General features: G+C 41.5%; 1 protein-coding gene across 5 annotated transcripts in view; it reads right to left on the bottom strand.

The window, feature by feature from the left end:
• Nucleotides 1–12,474, bottom strand: part of RIC1 (RIC1 homolog, RAB6A GEF complex partner 1) — a 48,809-nt gene extending 36,335 nt beyond the window's left edge. For 2 of the 5 annotated variants that reach the window (XM_048050722.2, XM_048050721.2), the window contains exons 1-2: nucleotides 12,076–12,472; nucleotides 1,519–1,626 (exon numbers count right to left, since the gene is read on the bottom strand). In XM_048050722.2, the coding sequence (XP_047906679.1) occupies nucleotides 1,519–1,626; nucleotides 12,076–12,216 (249 nt within the window). In that variant the 5' untranslated portion in view covers nucleotides 12,217–12,472. Of the gene's footprint in view, nucleotides 1–1,518; nucleotides 1,627–12,075 lie in introns of all 5 variants that reach the window. The other 3 variants (XM_048050720.2, XM_013197368.3, XM_048050723.2) reach the window with 2 other exon arrangements.
• Nucleotides 12,475–23,382: the final 10,908 nt, after the last annotated feature.

The following is a 23,382-nucleotide window of genomic DNA, read 5'->3' as shown; positions in this document are numbered from 1 at the left end:
TTTAAACTGACCATTTTGAGTTCTATTTTGTGAAACTTAAGTTTACAAACAGACTTTAAGATACAGGCATGTACAACCTGATGTCATTTGCAGAAAAGAACACAATGCTTTTAGCTGCAGAAAAACTTAAAAAGTGCAGTAACTGAATGGGCAAAAAATAAAGCTCGTCTGAATGTTAGCTGAACAATAATGTCTCTTCAGCAAATTGATCCCAATATCGCAGAAAAAATAATATACAAGCTAATTAAATTTTAAAATCTAAATCTCTTCTTAATTCCGGCATAAAGACGTAATTGAAATGGGTAGTTTACTTGTGATTATATTCTGTGTTTTAAAAATCAAAGAATTATTTGTTTTTTCACTGTAAATGCTACAGAATTCTCATTTTTTCCCTTTAGTGGTAACTATTAGCATATAAGATCTGAGGATAAAAAATTACACTAATAGAAACACTTTCCTGCATTGGTTTCATCGGATCCTTTTAGGCAATTTAAACATTCTAAATCAACTACTGATAAAAGTCTACCCCAGCATTACATGCACAAAAATGTTATCACCAGAAGTTTAGTTGATTTAGAGTCATGAAGGTAATGGTAGAGGCAGGAGCTATTCCATAAACCATCTGATATTTTCCACTATAACAATGCCTGACTGATTTAAAAACTCCAAGACACTACAGGCATCATTTTAAGTACAAAGAGTGGTTTATATCAGGACATTAAGCTACTGTACCAAACAATTACAGTAGCTACTATCTGATTTGCAATTCCACATGCCCATCTTCTGATGGATCATTTTAATGATTTCAGTCTTCCACACCTTCTCACAACAATAGCCTTGATTTAAAAAGCTATTAAAATTAACACATCTAAACTTAAGATCTGGTACCAACAGAAGACCTGGCCAAAAGTTGCAAGATACTGTGTTCTGACTTCCAAAATTTCTGCTCCTACCTTTGCTGTGTCTACCTTGCACCTCAAAATTACTTCTGAATACTGGCGCTCAAATAGCCCACTGAACTTCTGTGAGCACAGCACTAGCAATGAAACATGACTAAATATATTTTCATATGCAAGACAAGATTTCATCTTTCCATGCACATTTTCATCCACTTAAGACCCATCTTTCCGAAATATCTGTAAATCCTATTTATCAAGCTACACATGCTTATGTCACCTAATTCCTTAGTTATTTCTTTTATTCACATGCCTGTAAATTCCCTTGTTATTTGTGATCAGTTTACTAAAATAAAGTGATGCTGTATCAGCCCTAGCAAATACATCACACGTCATTTTAATACAAAGAACCGCAGTTCATTTTTCAGGGGAAAAAACGCACTAAAATTACTTAAGAAAGCTTCTATCATCCAAAAACCCATTTCGTACTATTACATATTTGCACACAATAAATTATCAGTTAAATGCACATACCGTCTACAGATCTCTGAAAGGAAACTGGTAATACAGAACTCTCTTTGCAATAGTTTAACGCCAATAAAAAGACAAAAACCCTACTTACTGAAACAGCTATCATGGTGCTGTCAGGCCGCCATTCTGCTTGTTTGTACGGTCCAAACTGAGAAGCTGCTTTTGACAGTTCCTTGTAACTCACAATTAATACACTGGGCTGAAAGGAAAAAAAAGAAAGCAACACAATAGTAATTACATCTTCTGTCTAGAAGGAATGGAAACTATAAACAGTTATGTTTCCTTATCAGTATATTTCTCTTGAAAAGGGAAGTTAAAAGATTAATGAGTATTTGACAATGCATAATACAGTAGCGGTTTCAAAGAGAATCTATGGTGAATTCTTGCCACACTGTCATTCCTAATCTCAGTCTTCTAAATAAAGGGTACTTGAATAAAATAGTTCATTTGCCCAGTCATTACAGAGTACAAAAGTAGATTCAAGTTACACAAAGCATAACTGATACATAAGATGAACAAAAGTGTCTCTAGCAGGTTCTAATAATGAAAAGGACTGTCAAATTAGCTAAGATGAAACATTCTACATAGAGGACTTGGTACAATCTATCTGTATTGTTTCTACTAAATGAATGGACCATTGTATTAAATAGAATGATAACCAGAGAATTTGTTTTATATCTCTTCAAGAAAAGGTTGCCAGAAATCATGCAGAAAAAACACATCTCAAGTTCACTGCAGAGATTTTGCATATGAGACGCAACTGTTGGCACCTTTCTTCTTGGGAATGGAGAAGAGCTCTGGAGTCACGAGGCCCAAAAAATGCTACCAAAGGCACCAAGCCTTCATTCCCTTTCTTGAAAACGATTTGGAGCTGTGACGTAAAAACCTAATGGAAGGCTATCTTCTCTTGCTCCTATGCTTAGAAACAGATCTTAAAGATATTTATGGAGGAAGAATGTTTGCACTTTCTTGCTCTTGAACCAATAACAACTTTCAGCTTAGATAGGTATTCCCGTCTGCTACACTCCACCACTGGGAAAGAGGGAAGCAGAAAGATATGTGCTTACACATTAGTCGGATCACAATTGTACATCCTCAGCTTTCAGCTAAATTAAACAGGCCATGCTTTTCGTAAAAGAAACTCCTCCCCAATGTTGCAGGAGATGAACTTTCCCTAACCATATGAATGCTGATTTTTCTTCAGAGCTTTAGCAGCAAGCTCTGTACCAACAGGAGCACACTTCTCCAGCTGCTGGAAGGGAAAGAAAAGGCTGAGTAACAAACACTCTTTTTGCCGAAAGGAGTCACAGATCCATCTGGCAACACTCATCACCTGCCATGAGGTCCAGAGATGATGGCAATTTACTACTGTTCTTCGTCTACTAGCTCAAATGGCAAAAGCTGGCACAACAAATCTAAAAAGATTAATTCTACCCCAAAATCATGTCTGTCTGCACCATACCCCAGAATTAGGGGAGTATCTTATACCATCACATTTGGAACCAATTGCTTCAGTTTCCCTTCAGAATATGCAGAGCTACAAACAAATTAGCGTGAAATTAAGTAATCAAATACTTTCACCATGCATATAAATTAGGAGTTTAATTAATGGTACATAGGCCTTGGTAAATTTACAGTATAACCTTGTTTTCTGTAAACAGTACCATCACTTAAATTTTAAAGCTACACAGAACCGAATTACCACAAATACAGTTCAGTATTTACACTGGAAAATATAACAAGCAAATTAAATCTTAACTAAGAACTATTTACACCGGCTTTTTCAATTCAGATGGCTTCTTTTGCCGCTAGTTGTGAATCAAGTAAACTAACGTTAAATAGACTACTCTTAGCAGAATCTTCTTGCTTGTTCTTCTAAGTACATAGCCTTTCACTTAAACCCAGGTCAAATGCCTTAGATAAAGTGCCTTGTGACAGCACAATCGTGGTAATCTGCTCTAGTGATTGAGAACAACCTCTGAGCACTCCTGTGCTTCAAGCATTTTAGCAGCAAGCAAAAAATATTTCAGAACCTCATTAATGCACAATGATTTTCTTCCTCTATTCTTACTTTCACAAAACATAATGACAGTATTTATACTGTAATGTTCTTGTGACATTTATTTATGAGAAAGCTGCTATTATACCTCAGAATCTGGAAGAACATTCTACTTACATAGCAGCTGTAAAATTTATACAAAATAGACATCTAGATTGATTTCATTTTGTGTTTTGCAGATGAAGAGTAAAGGAGTTATCATTAGGAGTACATATAAGCATTTTGGATCTTTCTGCAGATTCAGTAGCCTTCTTTCTTATTAGCAAGCAGTTCCGTTTCTAATTCAATAGGTCCAAAAGTCTACCTAGCTAATGGTTAAACTGTAATTATTTCACTAATGCAATTTATTTCCACATACAGAAACTCAAAAAAAAAAAATCAATCTTCCTCTGTGAAGAAAACACCTGACTCATAGACTTTCACTCCACAGGTTTACAGCACAGCTACAGGGCAACCTGCTCTCCTGCTCTGCTCTTGCAGAAGACATAGAAGCAGCCATTTTACATCTGAAGCCATTTCTTACTGAAAAAAAGAGTGACCTAACAGGTGTCAGAGCACAGAATTCTGTTTTATAAACAGGAGTCTATCGGCCTAACTTTAAGTATTTGCCTCAAGTGAAACAACCCATTCAACACACATTTAAACAAAAAAAAACAGATGGGTCTAGTTAGTACAATGCCTTTCTCTGGTTAGTATTAGATAGTTAAGTCATAGTCTGTACAGAAGCAGTAGTTATTTAGATTTCATTACACAGAGTTTTTCCTAAATTTTAACATTTGTTTCTGTTGTGAAAACCAACTCCCTATAGCACCTTCATAACAAACCAAACCAAAAAAACACGTGGAGTTTTGTCCTCTTCACATTTCTGCACCACCTATTGAAAACTAAAACAAATCTAGTTAAGCACAACTGTAATGAAACAGTCTCAAATAAGTCAAGCCATTGATTCTCCTTCTTTGCAATGCTTAAAATTTCCTTTCACTGAAGTTTTAATGGCTGAGTCCCAACTTTTGAAGAAACTGATGTTTCAAGAAACACAGGAAGTGACCTAGCAAAAAAAACCACAGTTGTTCAAAAAAATTGTCTACTTATTGAAAATAAACACCTTTGGTTTTTAAGGAAGGAAAAACTGAAGACATTCTGTGCAAATATTAAGTAATTCTTTCACTCAAACTGCAACCTAAAGCTAGCAAAAGCTTTCCAAAATAGATGAGAAGCGTATCTGGCATTTCACAATCTGCTGCAGAGAATATCTAGCATTTTGATATAGCATGCTTTGCCTCTCAGGAAGGAATATAAGGTCAGCCAAAACAGAAGCTGACACTCACTTATGAATAGAACAGCGTGGGTGGATGCTCAAAGGACAACAAAAATGAAGGAGGGGGAGGAGGAGGGAAAAAGATAACCTTAAAAAGAATATACTAATATCATCACCAAAGAGTAAACAAATTCTCCAGCGTGCTCCAGGATTAAAAAGATGGCAATACAATACAACTTCTTGTTCCCATAGTTCAATATATTTTATTTCCTTCCCTTCTTATCCACCGCTCATCTATCTTGCTTCCATCCTCCACCCTTTCCACAGGTCCCCTACTCTGAAATCTTTATGTTTCTCAATAAATACTTCCCGGCTTAAAAAATGCCTTTTTAAAATTACTTATGTCAGATTACGACAGCATTCATAGCAGGCAGATGAAAGCAAATATGATGACCAATTCTGAAATACAGGAGCTACATCATTTATAAAACAGTAATGTAGCAAACCAGCTTAACAGGCAAAGACACCTAATTCAAAAAACTACTTTAAAAACCCCCTTTTGTTTCATTGTAAGTTGCTGAAAGATTATTCAATAAGAATTCCTTTGGACTTCCAACTCAGAAATATGAACTCTTCGTCAACATCAGGCCAAAACAAAACAATACTACAACAAACACAAAGTGAAAGTATTTTAAAATTGATGGGTTTATTTAACTCTACCTGCCAGAATATACCGTATTTTCCATATCCTTTCTTTAAGCAATAAATAGTCTCATAAGACTGCATCATATGAAGTGGCTTTTGCAAAGAGATCTATCAAGATATACAAACCCTCCATCAAAATCTCTCTGCATGCTAGACGTGGGATATTCCTGGTTTACTTCTTCAAACACAAGCATTCCACAATATGTGATGTGAATGCACATTGAGCAGACATTTAAATCCCAAACTAAGATATGAATGCTGCTCTGAACTGGCTCTCTTTAAATAGCACAAGTAGCACAGACTTGAACAGCAACCCTCACAGGAACGAGCGACTGTCTTTAATCGAGGTGTTTAAAAGCATTAAAATATAATAATACATTAGGCAACTGGAGAGAGGTACAGTCATTGTTTGACAGAATATACTATAATGAAAACAAAGGTTTTCCTTAATTTAGATTCTGTGGTTTGACTGCTGCAGGCTAACAGCAAATTGTGCATGTAGTACATTTAACAAGTTAAGTAGGTCAGCAAATACAGTGTAAAACTACTGCACAAAGTCTGAGAATTAAACACCTAACAGCATCTTTGGATTCAGATCCTGAAGCCTGTTAGTGTTCCTTAATTTTCAGTCGCTCTCTTAACACTAATTCACTTGAACCCAGAAGAAAAGAGAGAAAGAGCAGGACAGGAACATTGCCATTTATAGTCATCCCAAAAATTAATAAAACCATGAAGTAACACGTTCTCTCAAGCTTGCAGATGTACCTGTTAGACACCAGCAGACTCTTAATTTTTACACAAAACAAAGAAGTAGTTATTACAGTTGCATTAAATATGAATAGCAACACTGTGTCCTAGGCAAGGATAGCAATGTCTTAAGCAGTTTATAAACTTATGCATGGCAAAAAAGTTACATGAATTCTTAAAAATACTGATAAAGTTTTACAGAACTATGTAATTTCTGTCCAAATAATACTTAAGAACTTTGCAAAGTTCTGGATGTTTTGCCTAGCCTATACACATCCAACATGTTCAACTCCAAACCACATTTTTCTTCTGCCCTTTTTATTCTAAACATAAATCCAGAGGAACTTGAATTTTTTTTTCGAACACAAGTTATGCAATCCTTAATACCTCCTTTTCTTTCTTTTATAGGATTCTACTCATCAGTTCTCCTCCATCAATTCACTTCTACCGATTTACTTACGGAATAATTTTTTGCATTTAAATTATAGTTGCCAAACACCAAATATCTGGAAGACAATCAGTCTTCTCACAACTGCCATGTCTAGGAAGAAATTCTTACATGTGCTGAGAGCATGCAGTGGTATCAGCAGCTAACAACATAGTATTATGTACATTTTTTTCTTCTTAACAGAACTAATAAGAATCCTGCATGGCCACAGATAAATGTAAAAACCCTTACATTCTCATCTTTTAACAATTCAGTATTCTAAACATTAACATTTAATCTCACTCAGAATCAGGAGGCAATTTCTTTCAAAAAACACAGATGAACTGTTTTGTCTTACAAGACAAATCTTTCAATGCTGTGTTAGGCTGTAAGCACAAGACAAAAATCAAACGTACACTGTTCTGATGAGCTTACAGTCTAAGTGACAGGCTGCAAGAAAACAGACCCAAGGGCTGGTGAAATTGCACATTGTATTTTGTCATTAAATGGCTTGTGCTCCACTTTTAAGGTTGAAGCTTCATAGGTTTATAAAGTTATAAAAGGTTAAATCGAGAAAGAAAAAGTACACCAGCGTAAGAAAGGAAGATTCATTGGTACGGACCACAAGAAGAAGAAAAGAACACGGAGTATGAATAGCTATTTTGTAGTTAACACAAATACAAGGTAGTGGTAAAAAAAATATTCTAAAAATGTGGTTAATTAGAAAAATATCGCTTAAAGCTTTAATTGAGTTTTAAAATACAGCAGAAAGTTTAGAATCAGCAGAGTATCCATCCAAGAAGCATAACACGCACAACTTCCAATGACATGCTTCACATAAGCTGCTGTGAAAGAGCAAAAACTGAAGTGCATCAGAACCATCTAGCAGATGACAGTCACTGCCTCTCACAAGCAAAGGTTTTCAGTTAATCTACTGCTCAGAAACGCTGACAATATGAAAGGTCATATTCTGTAGTTTTTTGCTGTTCCGCAGACCCATGAACTATAAAGTGCTTAAAGTTTAAGTTAAATAGAACTCTGAGATGAAGACCAGATTCACGAAAGCTCTAACCTCATCTCTGATCTTGTACTGGCAAAAAACTTCAAGAGCAACTGCTTGCAAAGTCAAAACCCACAGCTGAAGATGTTCTTCTCTTCATTCACGTAATTCTACAATTTTTTTGAAGGGTCATCTATTTGATATTAAGATAGGATAAAACAAAAACTGTAAAGATGTACTGAATATTAACATGAGAACTTTATATTTCATGTGACAAACTCATCCATCTAATAGGTATTTTCTCTCTCTTTTTTGTTAATTACCTAATCATAAATGCAACTTCATAATAGGAGCAACAGCACACCCAGTGCTCTTAGTAAAGTATAGATAGAAATGGCCTTCTCAGACCAGTACCAGATGGGTATCTGTAAGAAGTCAGCATTTCAGAAGTTAAATTACCATGGAAAAAAAAACACAACAGAAGAAGCAAGACACGGTAGTTTGCACTGATGCCGTCTGTGCCATACTGTTCACAATAAGCAACCACATGCGTCACTATGAAGATGTCTGTTGTCCATTTTCCAATCAAATTTCAGATAAAATGCTACAGATTGTATCTCATCCTACCTAGGAAAAGGCCACATACAGTAATTCAACAGTTATTTTGCTTAGAGTTTTGAGACGAATGCATGATCCTGAAAGCATAACCCTGGAAGCCTAGTTAGTTTTTTCTTTTAATAGCCACCTGTAATAAATAAGATTAGAAAAAAAGTGCAGTTGTTTCTTTTAAGTGTCTATTTACATATCACATTAACTATAAGCACTGGTATTACAAATAACCTCTTTTATACTGTGCCAAAATTCCAGGTTGGAGAGAGCATTTCTCTAAGGGAAGCACAGATCCCTGTTTTCAATTTGTTTCAAGCATGTAACAAGCTCTACTCTAACACTGAACCAGTTAGAGACTGAAAAGCACAAGAAGAGTGCATTAGAAGAGTTGCCTGAACATAAACTAATTCAGCATTCAAAACAAACAGATTATTCTGTCATCTAAGATTCTGATATGTACGTTTTCCCATAAGCTTATAGTTCATTTGAGTGATCTCATTCTATGTCAGATTACCACAAAAACCAGGAATATTTAAACACAAGGGTAGATATAAATACTAAGTTGGTAAACACCTAGGCAGTTAGGAAATTTTCCTCAAAATGAATAATTGAGCAAGCTATTTGGACACCAAGGAGCTTGCAAAACTGGTTATGACAGGCAGTCCAACCACCTCCAATAGTTTTCATTAAATATTCAGGGCCAGTACTTATTACTGTCACGAGTCTGTTAAGATTAAAGAAAGGAAACACTGGACTATATTTGTACATACAAGTGTGCCATCAGACTCTATTTCTGTTCCACTTACTTTGCTGTTCAACATTTACAGGGGGAATTCATCTCCACACCTCTGTCACATCTCCTTCAGCTGCACACAGCTTCCCTCAGTATCTAGTGCCCTGTGGGTGAATATCTAGGATTCACTGAACTGCCTCAAGTTCTTAGTTCATGAGATAACCAAACTGATCTAAAATTAAAGGCCACTGCTGTCAAAGGAGTAATGCTTTCAGTGAGCCAACTACAATGCTCCTTTGATCCCTCCATGAGCAGAAAAAAGCAGGTTTCTATTTGTTCAGCAAACTGAACAGCCTCATAAAAGCCAATACCAGCTCCAAAAATACAGGTCTAAGCAGGAAAGATGACGACCCTTCAGACTGCACAACTGCCTCATGAAACCCTCACCTGCAGTACCCAAGCCAATTAACTGCCTCCTTTTAACATTTCAGAAAGTTTCTTTCATGAACTGAAGTTTCGCATTTCAAACGCCCCAGTACTTAACATTAGCAGAATAAAAAACCCTCAACAAGCTTTCCACTTCTGTCAATGAAAACAGTTTCAGCGGCTTTCAATGTCAATTAATCTTCTAAGGTACCTAAGCCATAAATTTCTTATGAAATACTGAATAAAACCACTTAGATCAGCTGTCTGCAAACTGGGGCATGTGCCAGACAATACACTGGAGAGCAAGGAAAAAAAAAGTTTATGCCAACGACAAATAAAAATTAAAAGTATTGTTTATTTCATCTTTATCTCATTCTTTTTTAAATCCTGTTTTGTGTCTGTTTTATAACATACAAATAAGTATACTACTAAACATATACAGTTTGTAAGGAAATACACACACATTGGGCGTGCATGCCCAAACATCTTTTATCAGTATCAGCATGCAGTCAAGTAAGTTCACCGCTCATCAGTGGTCTTTGTATCCACAATCCAGTCTCCCCCTTCAAAACAAGTTAAATTGTCTAGAACTTTTTGGCTCAAAGTCACCAGGAGAATTCCATCTGTTTTTACACACATCATGTAAATCAGCTTCTAAGCTTATCACCTATATGGCTTCCAAACCAGAAAACAATCCACACTTCGGCATAAACTTTCCCTAATGTTCGCTCTTAACACACAGTAGATGAAAAGGAGCTTTAAACATTACTACTTCACTTGAAAAACACACAACACTGAATATAAGTTCACAAGCCTGAACGTATTTCAAAGGGCCCCTTGTTCTTGAAAACCTCAAGACAGTTTCGCCAGCCTCACATCCTTATTCTTACAGGAAACCTTTCATATATATTTGAGACAGTAATAAGTCTTAACAAGGACATTAGCCTAAAGGCTTTTCCACTTCGCAAAACTGAATTAGTTCAACCTGACCAGAACTTAGCCTTGTTCTAAAGATACTTCTGACAAATGGTAACATTTTCTATAATGTAAAAATTTTTGTTTGTTTCATAGAAGTTCAACATATGACTTTAATATTCACCTGTTTAAAAAAAAAAGAAAAAAAAGAAAAACAACACACTATGTTTAACAATAATGCAAAAGATTCTTATAAAGAGATTACCACATTTTATAGTCTAAACTCAGTTACTGACCAAGTCTGGCAAAGTCAGCATGTTCCTTAAAAACACCCATGACACACTGGAACCAAAACGTGTTGAGAAATTTTTAATGACCTGTAAGTTTGCTCAGCCTTTTTTTTGCAACAAGTGAATTCTTCCAGCGTTCTGCCTCCTGCCAATTATACCTTGTTTAACATTTCAAAACAAGTCCAAACTTGTAACGTAATGAAGGCAGTCCTCAGGAATGGACCATAAAGTAAACTGCCTTCTGGACAATAGTACGCATCTACAGAAGCATTCTACAAGCCTGTCCTCATTTATGCATTTTCCCAGAAAAGGCCATCAATTATGCTTTGTTGACAGCTACAGCTACAGCTTTAACAGCTAGAAGACTGTGTAATTTACCTACAGTAGGTGCCATGAAGCTAAGGGACCGCAGGCCACGCGATGCTGTTCACACAGCATAGTTACTGGGCTGACACTCCCTGGCTGGATACTTGTCGAAGTTAAAAAAGACAGCCACAGCAGCAACCCACCCAGGAACCAATTATCAGCCACACAGAGCAAAGCAGAAGGCAAAGTGATGAAACCTCCGCATAAATCAAAAGAGGATTTTAAGGCTGTGACTGTTGTTTGATACCTTTCTATACCGGCTTTCTAAAATTGGATTTTTACTTTTCTCTGTAATCCGAGATGAACTCTGAAAATTATCTGGAGTCGCAGATATTTTTAGACAGAGAGGGAATCTAATTAAGGCAGTATTTAAGAAGATCCAGCATCAAAATTTAAAGTCAATACCCTAGTTGTTTCATAAGACTGCATCAAACCAAATTGACATGCAGCACTTTTATGTCACCAAACTAATTCAAAGCTCATTTAAAGCAACGCATTTGATGTCAATTGTACACGGTTTCAAAACTGGATGTTGCTAGAGCAGCAACTTCCATTCAAAAGCCGTGTCAATTCTTATGTTCACGGTCACAACGTACCTGACTTGTAATGGTAAAAGGGAAAGTCATTTAACTTCTTATGGGTTATGTAATTGTGCAGTGTTACAGGTAGTTCTGCTTTGCAAAAGTAGGTGCTTCGTTATGTTTTGTTTGTATGATCTCTTACGTAAAACGCAAAACATACGAACAGAAAACCCATGAAGCACACTTGCAAAACCTGCATTGCTACGAGCACCGTCCGCGTTAAGTTTGCCTGCCACTTAAAGTCGACGCTTAAAAAAAAAAAAAAAAAAAAGTTGGGCAGAAGTCTCATTTTTGGGAAGAACCGATGCCAGCTCCGAGCAGATTTACCTTACGCGTCTTCGCAACGCCACAGTGCTACTGGTAAACACCTCGGGTTAACGGCACGGGTCCACCCCAGGGGAGGCCCACCCCAGGGGAGGCCCACCCCCGGGGCCCTGGGGAGCTCTGCGGGCTCCAGCCCCAGGTTTCGCGACCCTTTTACCGACGAGGACGGAAGAGGGGGGCCGGGGCGGCCGGCCGGGGACGCACTCACCCTGCAGTACCAGACGCTGAGCTGGGACGGGGCCAGCACGGCGAAGAAGGCTCTCTGCGGGTCGGTGCGGATGTGGAGGGGCCGCTCGGGGCTCTCCAGCGGGCACAGCAGCCGTTTGGGCCAGCCGCTGAGGAAATACATGGCGGCGGGCTCGCGGGGCGCGGCTCTCGGCGGGCTCTAGCCTAGGCGGGGGGCGGCGGCGGCGGCACCAACCGGGGGGCGACGGTCACCTGCAGCCGGTCACTGCTCGGAGCGCGGCCGGGGCGGCTGCGGGGCCCCCCGCTGCGGCTCCTCGCTGCCGCCGGTGCCTCGCCCGCCCGCTGCCGGCGTCGCTGCGGGGCCCGACGCGGCCGCCTCCATGTCCGTGCCGCCCGCCCCCCGCTCCGGCGTCCGGGCGCAGCGCGGCGGAGGAAGGGGGAGGGGAGAGCAGGGGGCGGGGCCGGGCCGGCAGCCGCCCATTGGCCGCGGCGGCGGCACCGCGCGGAAGTGGCGTCAGCGGCGGGCGAGGCTCCCGCCCCCGGGGGGCTCCGTGTGGAGGTTCCGGGCGGAAAGGCGCGCGGGGAGGGGGCAGCGGGGGGTTGCGCAGGCGCCGAGAGGCGCGGCGTGTGCGCATGCGCGTGGGGCGGCGGCGGGGGCCCAGAGCAGAGCAGGCTGAGGCGGGGCATGATGGCGGCCTGCAGCTCCCTCGCGAGGGGAGCGGAGGGGCAGGCGCTGAGCTCTGCTCTCTGGGGACAGCGACAGGACCCGAGGGAACGGCATGGAGCTGGGACAGGGGAGGGTCAGGCTGGGGGTTAGGGAAAGGTTCTGCACCCAGAGGGTGGTCGGGCACTGGGACAGGCTCCCCAGGGCAGTGGTCACGGCACCGAGCCTGACAGAGCTCAAAAAGCAATTGGACAACGCTCTCAGACACATGGTCTGATTTTTTGGGTGGTTCTTTGGGGATCCAGGAGTTGGACTCGATGATCCTTGTGGGTCCCTTCCAACTCTGGAATCTATAGTTCTGTGAATAAATAAACGTGAAGGCATCAGTGCTGGGATGAGGCTTCTCTCCTGGTTCTGCCACTGACAGGAGGACAGGAGTACGGCTGCTTGCTTGCACTTCAGCCCTGCGAAGCTTTGGAGTGCCTCAGGACACTGAACTGCAAGACGCTTTGCAGAAAGTGGGTCCTTTCGAAGCAAGCCTGCAGCTTAGGAAATGAAAAAAATCATTTAGTGACAACGGAGATCCAAGAAAGATTGTAATTGCTGCTAAAGATAGATTTGGGTAAGAAAGACAGATCTGTGAGTTAATCAGAGAAGGTGGTGTCATTGAAGCTGTGTTTTGGGGTTTGTGGACAAGAGGAGTACAGGTGGAGGGAATAGTCACACTTGCAGCGTGTGTGCAGCAGTGTGGTTTTGGCACTGAGTTTCTGCCAGGTGCTGTCACAAGTGTTTCTCCCACCAAGTGATGAGTTAGATTAAGGAGCTAACCCATCTGGAAATTATATACATATATATTTATATATATATTTTTTTTCCCCTCTAGGTTATTTTTCAGCCAACACCTGTTCCCTCTTCTTGTTTCCAAGATTGTCCAACTGTTTTTATTCACACGTTAAGGAGAGAGCAGGAGCATGTGGTGAGAAGAGTGAAAAGTAGAAACTGAGCGCAAGGCAGCTTTAGATGTAGTGACAGAGGCTGATTAGTCTCTTGTAATTGGAGGAAAAAAAAAAGACGAAGGAATATCATAGAGGATGGAAGAGAAGTGACAGCGTTTGTGCCATTGCAAGGTCAGGTCATGTGTTGCAAAGATACAGCTACAGATAGAAGTAATTAGGGAAACTTACTGAACAACTCTGTCTGTTCAGTAACTTACTGAACCACTCTCTCCTGTTGCAGCAATTCCTCTGGACTGTGGTGTACAGGTAAACATGTCTAACTGCCTCGGTATTACCTAGTTCCCTTTAAAGAATGTGGCTTGTCCCCACACCTAAGCTGTGTTCTCTCCTAACATCTTTTCTTGGTAATAAGTCAGAGAATCACAGAATGGTTTGGTTTGGAATGGACCTTCAAGATCATCTCATTCCAACCCCCTGCCCCGGGCAGGGTCACCGAGAGTTGCGGCTTGTGCTTAGCAGAAAAAAGAGGGTTTATAATCTTTGTAAAAAGGGCGGGCCACTGAGGAGGACTACAAGGATGTAGCGAGGCTGTGCAGGGAGAAAATTAGAAAGGCCAAAGCTCATCTGGAGCTCAACCTGGCTACTGCCGTTAAAGACAACAAAAAATCCTTTTACAAATATATCAACGCGAAACGGAGGACTAAGGAGAATCTCCATCCTTTACTGGATGCGAGGGGAAACCTAGTTACTAAGGATGAGGAAAAGGCTGAGGTGCTTAATGCCGCCTTTGCCTCAGTCTTTAGCGGCAATACCGGTTGTTCTCTGGATACCCAGTGCCTTGAGCTGGTGGAAGGGGATGGGGAGCAGGATGTGGCCTTCGCTATCCATGAGGAAATGGTTGGCGACCTGCTACGGAGCTTGGATGTGCGCAAGTCGATGGGGCCGGATGGGATGCACCCGAGGGTACTGAAAGAACTGGCGGAGGAGCTGGCCGAGCCGCTTTCCATCATTTATCGGCAGTCCTGGCTATCGGGGGAGGTCCCAGTTGACTGGCGGCTAGCCAATGTGACGCCCATCTACAAGAAGGGCCGCAGGGCAGACCCGGGGAACTATAGGCCTGTCAGTTTGACCTCAGTGCCAGGAAAGCTCATGGAGCAGATTATCTTGAGGGTCATCACGCGGCACTTGCAGGGCAAGCAGGCGATCAGGCCCAGTCAGCATGGGTTTATGAAAGGCAGGTCCTGCTTGACGAACCTGATCTCCTTCTGTGACGAAGTGACGCGCTTGGTGGATGAGGGGAAGGCTGTGGATGTGGTTTACCTTGACCTCAGTAAGGCTTTTGACACAGTTCCCCACAACATTCTCCTCAAGAAACTGGCTGCTCGGGGCTTGGACTGGTGTACGCTTCGCTGGGTTAGAAACTGGCTGGATAGCCGGGCCCAGAGAGTTGTGGTGAATGGAGTCAAATCCGGTTGGAGGCCGGTCACTAGTGGTGTCCCCCAGGGCTCGGTACTGGGGCCGGTCCTCTTTAATATCTTTATCGATGATCTGGATGAGGGGATCGAGTGCACCCTCAGTAAGTTTGCAGATGACACCAAGCTAAGTGCGTGTGTCGATCTGCTCGAGGGCAGGAAGGCTCTGCAGGAGGATCTGGATAGGCTGGAGCGATGGGCTGAGGTCAACTGTATGAAGTTCAACAAGGCCAAGTGCCGGGTCCTGCACCTGGGGCGCAACAACCCCAAGCAGAGCTACAGGCTGGGAGATGAGTGGCTGGAAAGCTGCCTGGCCGAGAAGGACCTGGGAGTATTGGTTGATAGTCGGCTGAATATGAGCCAGCAGTGTGCTCAGGTGGCCAAGAAGGCCAACAGCATCCTGGCCTGCATAAGAAGCAGTGTGGCCAGCAGGTCTAGGGAAGTGATTGTGCCCCTGTACTCGGCTCTGGTGAGGCCGCACCTCGAGTACTGTGTTCAGTTTTGGGCCCCTCGCTACAGGAAGGACATGGAGGTGCTCGAGCGAGTCCAGAGAAGGGCGACCAAGCTGGTGAGGGGTCTGGAGAACAAGTCTTACGAGGAGCGGCTGAGGGAGCTGGGCTTGTTCAGCCTGGAGAAGAGGAGGCTCAGGGGCGACCTTATCGCTCTCTACAGTTACCTTAAAGGAGGCTGTAAAGAGGTGGGGGTTGGTCTGTTCTCCTACGTGCCTGGTGACAGGACGAGGGGGAATGGGCGAAAGTTGCGACAGGGGAGGTTTAGGTTGGATGTTAGGAAGTACTTCTTTACCGAAAGGGTTATTAAGCATTGGAATGGGCTGCCCAGGGAGGTGGTGGAGTCACCATCCCTGGAGGTCTTTAAAAGACGTTTAGATGTAGAGCTTAGCGATATGGTTTAGTGGAGTACTTAGTGTTAGGTCGGAGGTTGGACTCGATGATCTTGAGGTCTCTTCCAACCTAGAAATCTGTGATACTGTGATACCTCCCACCAGACCAGGTTGCCCAAAGCCCCATCCAGCCTGGCCTTGAACATTTCCAGGGATGGGGCATCCACAGCTTCTCCGGGCCCTCACCTCCAGTGCCTCACTATCCCCTGAGTAAAGAATTTCTTCCTTATATCCAACCTAAATTTCCCCTCCTTTAGTTTAAAGCCATTCCCCATTGTCCTATCACTACACTCCTGGACAAAGAGTCCCTCCCCAGCTTTTCTGTAGGCCTCCTTTAAGTATTGGAAAGTTGCTACAAGGTCCCACTGGAGCTTTCTGTAGGCTAAACAACCCCAACTCCCTCAGCCTGTCTGCATAGATGAGGTGCTCCAGCCTTTTGATCACCTTCATGGCCCTCCTCTGGACTTGTTCTAATACATCCATGTCCTCCTTGTGCTGGGGGCCTCAGAGCTGAATGCAGGACTCCAGGTGGGGTGCCACAAGAGCGGAACAGAGGGGGAGAATCGCCTCTGTCGACCTGCTGGCCATGCTTCTTTTGATGCAGCCCAGCATATGGTTGGATTTCTGGGCTGCCAGTGCACATGGCCAGCTCATGTTGAGCTTCTCATCAGCCAACACCCCAGGCCCTTCTCCTCAGGGACGCTCTCAATTCATCCTCTGCCCAACCTGTATTTGTGCTTAGAGGTAACCCAGCCCAGATGCAGGCCCTTGCACTTGGCCTTGTTGAACCTCCTGAGGTACGCACAGGCCCACCTCTCAGGCCTGTCCAGGTCCCTCTGGATGGCATCTCTTCCCTCCAGTGTGTCGACTGCACAACACAGCTTGGTGTCATCAGCAAACCTGCTGAGGGTGCACTTGATCTCACTGTCCGTGTCACCAACAAAGATGTTAAATAGTGCCAGTCCCAGTACTGACCCCTGAGGAACACCACTCGTCACTGATCTCCACTTGGAAATTGACTGCAGCTCTTTGTGACCATCCAGCCAACTCCTTACCCACCGAGTTGTCCATCCATAAAAACAATGTTTGTCCAATTCAGAAACAAGGATATTATGCGAGACTGTGTCAAATGCTCTGCGCAAGTCCAGGTAGATGATGTCAGCTGCTCTTCCCCTATCCACCAGTGCTATAACCCAGTTGTAGAACTCCACCAGATTTGTCAGGCACAATCTGCTCTTACTGAAGCCTTGCTGACTCACCAATCACCTCCTTGTTTCCCATGTGCAAATGTTTGTTGTTCCCATACAAATACCATGTTCCAGCTGAAGTCAGTCTGAACGCAGACGTGAAGAGAAGTGAGTTTTCATGATGTATATTTTAGAGCCCAGAAGAAACTAAGGTCTGTTGAAAAAATATGTACTAAGGAAGCAAAGCATCAAGGTATTTCTTGTCCTCGATCTCTAAGTAGGTAACCTGGAAATTGTCATATCATCAAATTCCCATCTCTCAGACAGATGCCAATCAGTGCTTCTGCTACAAACATCTTGTTTGATATAGGTTCTTCTCTGAACCCCTTTTGGACTGCTTTTCTGATAACTAGCCTCCTAAATTAATAAATCGGATTAATTAGGAGCATAGCAGCAACTCATTTGTTAACTTCCTTTCTATTCCTTATATTAGGAAATAAATGCTATGAAATACACCCCGAAGAATAGGTATGACTTTTAGAATCATCTTTCTTCTGGATTAATTACATTTTTTCACCTTACTTAATGAAAGGAAAGTACAGATAAACTTGACAAAGAAAATTCAAAAAAAAAAAAAAAGAAGAGACCTGCATGTCTTCTGCAGCTCCTCGTAGCTTTCTTAGTTAATGCTACAGCGTTGTAACGCATATGTATACATAGGAGGCAAACATGCCTCCAGATCATGCTGTTTCTGGTGAACAATACCAGGTTGTATGCTGAGAACAACATCAATGAAGGAAAACTACTGCAGTCAACAGCAACTAGATTTTAGGATTTTGTTGTAACAGTGCAATGTCCAAAAAGTAAAGGCTGAAGTCTTCATAATGTTTGCGTGATTGCTGTTGTTGCTGTCTGTGGAAAGGCATGGGGCACACAATAAAATCATAAATAATGATGGTGCATTCACTGGCACAAATGGTGCAATGTTTCGTTCTAAGCTATGTCATTTTTGGTACAATTTGTGGGCTGAATCAAGAACATACTTTGATGCCTAGGATGGTAATTTGGTGACAAGGTAACAGACTTGTGAATCACAGGCTGTTTGTACTTGAAGGCAAATACGTAAGCACATTTCTCAGTGTTGCAGTACAGGAACATAAGTCATACTGCCCTGGGAGGTAAAAGATTCGTAGAAATGACAAGCGTGCAGACAAACAATCTCACAGAACTTCTTCAGCAGATCCGGCGACGGCTGCCAAAGCACAATGACAGGATGTAGCAGAGAGACTATGATAACACGGCTGGACGGAACTGTGAAAGCCCTTCGTGCACAGAGATCCAGTTGTCAGTTGTCATCAAGTTCACCTAGTTAAGATAAGATACACTTGCTTGCAGCTGCCTACACAATGACAGTCATGTAGTTTTGGAAACTGCACCCTTGAGATAACTGTCCTGAAAGGAAAGAGCACATGCAGAGGTGTGGGAGCATGCAGGGACGCTGAAATATCATAAGCCTAGATAGGTCTCCATACAAGCAGGCAAGGAAGGAGGGGACACTGCTGAGGCAGACCAAGGGTGAAAACACTGCAGTGGTGTAGGTGCTCTGCACAGCTGCCCCTGTTAGACTCCTGGCATTGAGTTACCGCTGTTGCCACAAACCGTCATGTAGATTGTGCAGTGAGCTCTCACCTAAAGCTCTATCTGCAGCGGTTGTTACAGCATGCCTGCGTGAACATGGAGGGTCAGTCCTTGCATGTGGGGGGAAAAAAAACGCACCACAACCACCGCCAATATTACCACTACCAGCAGCATAGCTTAGGCCCAAGAAAGACTTACAGAAAGACTGGTAATGAAGTGTGGCCATAGTCAATGGCATGAAGCTTTTGCCAGTCTGCTTCGTGATGTCGCATAAACAACAGACGGCATGTGACAATGTGTGAGCATCTCTGTCATGTACATCAAAAGGTACTGGTTTATCTTGGCTTCTTAAAGCTATTCGTGGAACAAGTCGTTCACCTTGCAGGAATCTGGTGCAGAAATGTGAGAGCTGCCGTAAGCTAGCCTGTCATTTAAACTGCCTGTTCTGTTAGTCATCCCTTGACCAACCAAAAATGTTTGTTGGTTTTTTTTTTGTTGTTTTTTTTCATTATCAGGAGATCCATATGAACAGAATGAAGCAGGGCAAGTATTCAACTCACTTTCCTGTAGAGCATCTACTGTGATGATTTCAAAGAGAGTTATCATGGTTGTTACCATCCTTAAAGACGAAATCTAAAGAAACATCAAAATGTTAAAATCAGAAATTTAAGGAAAAAAAACACGCTAAAAGGGAAGTTATTTGCTACAAAATGACAGGAAATTTTAATATACTTTTAAGAGGAAAAGAAAGCTATCATAAATAGAGGGAGTTTCTTGTGAATTATTAGTGGCTCTTAACCTTAATTTCATCTTCCACATCTCTTCATTTTAGGCACTTTTCTGGACTGAGAAGTACACTAAATAATCTGTGACAGGGTATTAATTTGCACTTGGCATTGGCAGTGTCTTCTGCGGGCTTTTATCTAGTAAGCGAAAGGAGCTGTAGTAACCACGCTTTACTTTGATTACGTATTTATTCTGGTTGAGCCAGTTCTTTTAAAATATTTTGCTAGTAGATCATCATCTGAACTTTGGAATTTTATTGCCAAGACTGCCCAGGAACAAACACAGTGTTTTAAGTGAACGTCCATAAAGCATTAAGCAAACAAATTGCGGTCTTGTTTGAAGAGCCTGTTTTCCTATCAGTTTGTGTTTTACAACTTCACTGCACCCTGAACAACAGTAATTCCAGTTCCCGTCTCTTCTCCCTTTAGGAGCTTATTTCTGTCTATACTGAACTGGATGTGTCTGAAAGAAATGGCTAATCAATTCAATTTTTAGTTCCTTGTTGTCAGTGACTACACTGAAAAAATAGTCATCTTTTTTTTATAAGGGCTTTGCATCAGATTCAGCTAAGTTGTTACTGAGGGATATCTGTCCCAACACTGCTAGAATAGAGCTGCAAGTAAAACTGAAATTGTTTTTGTCACTGTCAGAGAGGGTATCAAATTTTAATCTGTTTCCTGTTCAAGTACAATGCAAAATAAATGATATTTGAACTCTGTGGTTTTTGCCTTTTTTTTCCCCCATTTATTACCCATCACAAACTTAAAATATCTTCCAGTTGCAGGAGAAAATTTAGAAATCGATTATGTCATGGTAAATTACATGAAAACGGATTGCTTATCCCATGCCATCACTGATTAAAAGTTAACCCAATCAACACAAGAATATCAGCAGCATAAATTAAAGCCCTTTCATTATTGTAGTAAATTGTTCTTCTTTGTCCTTATCTCCTGCACATTAAACAAAATAAATAAGGAGGGTCAGAACAGTGAGGACAGTTATATGCCAAGAGTTCTGTCTTTTGCTCTAAAACCATACAGGGACATCTTTGTGGTCTTTAGGAAGTCACCTAGGCCTTTTTTATTAAAATCTTGCTAATAATGCACGCTGTATCAAACTGTACTGTATGCAAATTAATTAAAGAGCTAGGAGTCCAAGTTCTTCGTCAAGCAAAAGCTCACATTTGCTTCAGATGAAGATCTGAGGGGGCAAAAGACGCAGTATTATGCTTAGCTGGTAATATGCATACGCATGAGAAGAGTGAATGTTGTCACTTATATTCTTAGATGAACCTCGTAAATATTAAATAACCCATCAGAAAAATAAAACCATTAAAGAAGAATGCAACAGAAAAATTCTAGAGAGTTGGTTATCTTTATCCACACTTAGAAAAATCTTCAGCGAACGATCCTGTGGCCTACCTAGAGGTTTGAAGTTATAAATAAACACTGGGTGGAGCTATAGAGCTTGTTCTGCTGGATTTGTAAATAGGCATCAGAACAGCAAACTAAAAGAGGAAGAGCTATCTGAACTTCTGCTTTTAGGCTACATGCCAGTAGTCACACGTTTTTTAATCACTGAACCATGCCAACCTTTCAGCAGTTCCTTGACAGAGTTAAATAGGCATTTTCCTAAATGTAATCACAGCATATGCTTTCAGTGCTATGATCTTAAAAAAAAAAAAAAAAAAGAGAGAAGTTGTTTCAGTTTTGTAGGCCATGCCCACAAAACTATAAAGTGGGAAGCAAACTGGATGAAATGCTGGCAAAACAAAATACAGTACTTCATATCAACTCTTACTTTTTTTGGTAACTGTGTTATGTATCGGTGGAAGCCGTATGTGAGTTGAGGGCATGCCTATGTTTCGCTATTACCCTTCAAGCATGATCAGCCGGAGAGAAGGAACTGGATCAGGTCACCTGCATTATCCATGCTTATGTGAGCATGGTTTGCATTTATGCAGCAAACATGGAAGGCGCTGTTTTCTGTCAGTGTTGATCTTTGTGGCTGGCCATGTTTGTATTGTGTGTGTGTGTTTGCAACTTCAGGTTACATGCTCAGCCTTGTTACCGGCTGGACCCAGGGCCTTGCCAGTCTGGTCTGGAGGACTTGGCAGCAAGCAATCCCCTATATCTTAAAAGTCCACTGCATTCAGCTCTGCTTAACATCAGATATGGAATGACTTCCTTACATGGAACAGCTGAACAAACTAGGATTATTTACCATTGAAAATAAATAAGGGGGGAAATGGCAGAATCTGTCAAATTGATTGGTGTGAGTAAGGATCTGTTTTTCATGGTCTCTCCCAGTATAATACCTAAGGAGCATCCAATGAAGCTTCCCCTTTTGTAAGCACTGAACAAACAGGAGGAAGTCAGTGGATCCACTACATGTGTAGGCAGAGCAAACACTAGTGCTGTTATGCTGCAGATTTGTTTTCTCCTCATTTTATGATTTTTCCATCAAAAGGGTCAGTCAATATCTATTGTTCCTTGAAGAGCAGGAAGAGCCTTTAATATAAGGGAAATGAATTATAATGCCATGAACCAAAATTACTGTCATTTCTGTGCCACCTCCATCTGGGCTGTGTAATACAGAGTCCAGGAACAGTCCCCAACATTAAATGAGAAAAAGCTCGTGTGCTGCATCCTCACTACCCAATGGTCTTCCTTCATTTATTTTTTTTGTTTACTTGTTTTTGGGTGTTTTTTTTTTTCACACAACACATTTCAACATGTCCTGTTTGTGTTCTTTGACAAATTAGCCTTTTTTTCCAGAAACCATGTACAAGTAGTAGAGAGCATTCAAATTAATCTCTGTTGAAATGAAAAAAGCAAACCTTAGTGATTCAGCAATTCCAAATTAATTTTTAATTTGCAAAATTTCATTTTCAGTTTAAAACTGAAAGACACCTGAGCATGTATGGGAAGGCACACAGACAAAACTGCTCTTGCAACACTTGCTTTTTCAACTGGAAAAAAGTCCAAGCTTGCAAGGCTTGTAAGCACAGAACAGGTATTACTGAAGTCAGTAGAAAAACTAAGCTTATAGACCTTGAAACTGTTCAGTTTTTGCAACTTCCACTGAACATAGATGGTCTTGTAACTGCTCAGTGCCTCTCAGGATTCAGCTCTATGTATACATGAGAAAAACAGATAAGCCATTGCTCAGCAAAAGCTGGAGAAAATCTAGGTTCAATAGAAGTGCTTGGTCCTGTGCAAGTTCTGCCTTGTATCACATGACATGCTTGGCCTTGTGAGATTTGTCTTGTGATCCTCTTCCCTAAGTTATATAATAGACCTTGAAAGACTGACATTTCATACCACCTTCCTTCATACTCCCACAGATAATTTGTTTTCAAAATAATCTGCCCTTTACTGAGACAGCAAAATAAAATGTCCATGATACACACAGAGTCCTGAACTGTTGCAAGTGTGGCTGTATAGGTCTGAAAAGAAGTTTTCAGGTATTATGTGAAAATCTGAATTACAGAGCTGAAAACTGAGCTGCAGATTTTTGGCAACCTATTTCATAGTTTGGGGAGAACTAGCATCACAGTTACCCTCTGTCATTGTCTTTTTTTAACAGTACTTGCTTTGTTCTTGCACGTTGCCATGGTTTTTTGTTTGTTGGTTTGTTTGTTTTTGTTTTTCTGTAAATGATATTATTATTATGGGATCTTACTTAGAATTCTCCATTAGGTCTTTCTGTAATACTTGAGGTGA

The sequence above is a fragment of the Anser cygnoides genome, chromosome Z, assembly GCF_040182565.1.
Source record: "Anser cygnoides isolate HZ-2024a breed goose chromosome Z, Taihu_goose_T2T_genome, whole genome shotgun sequence".
Taxonomy (NCBI): Eukaryota; Metazoa; Chordata; class Aves; order Anseriformes; family Anatidae; genus Anser; species Anser cygnoides.
This window is presented reverse-complemented; position numbering and strand designations above follow the sequence as displayed.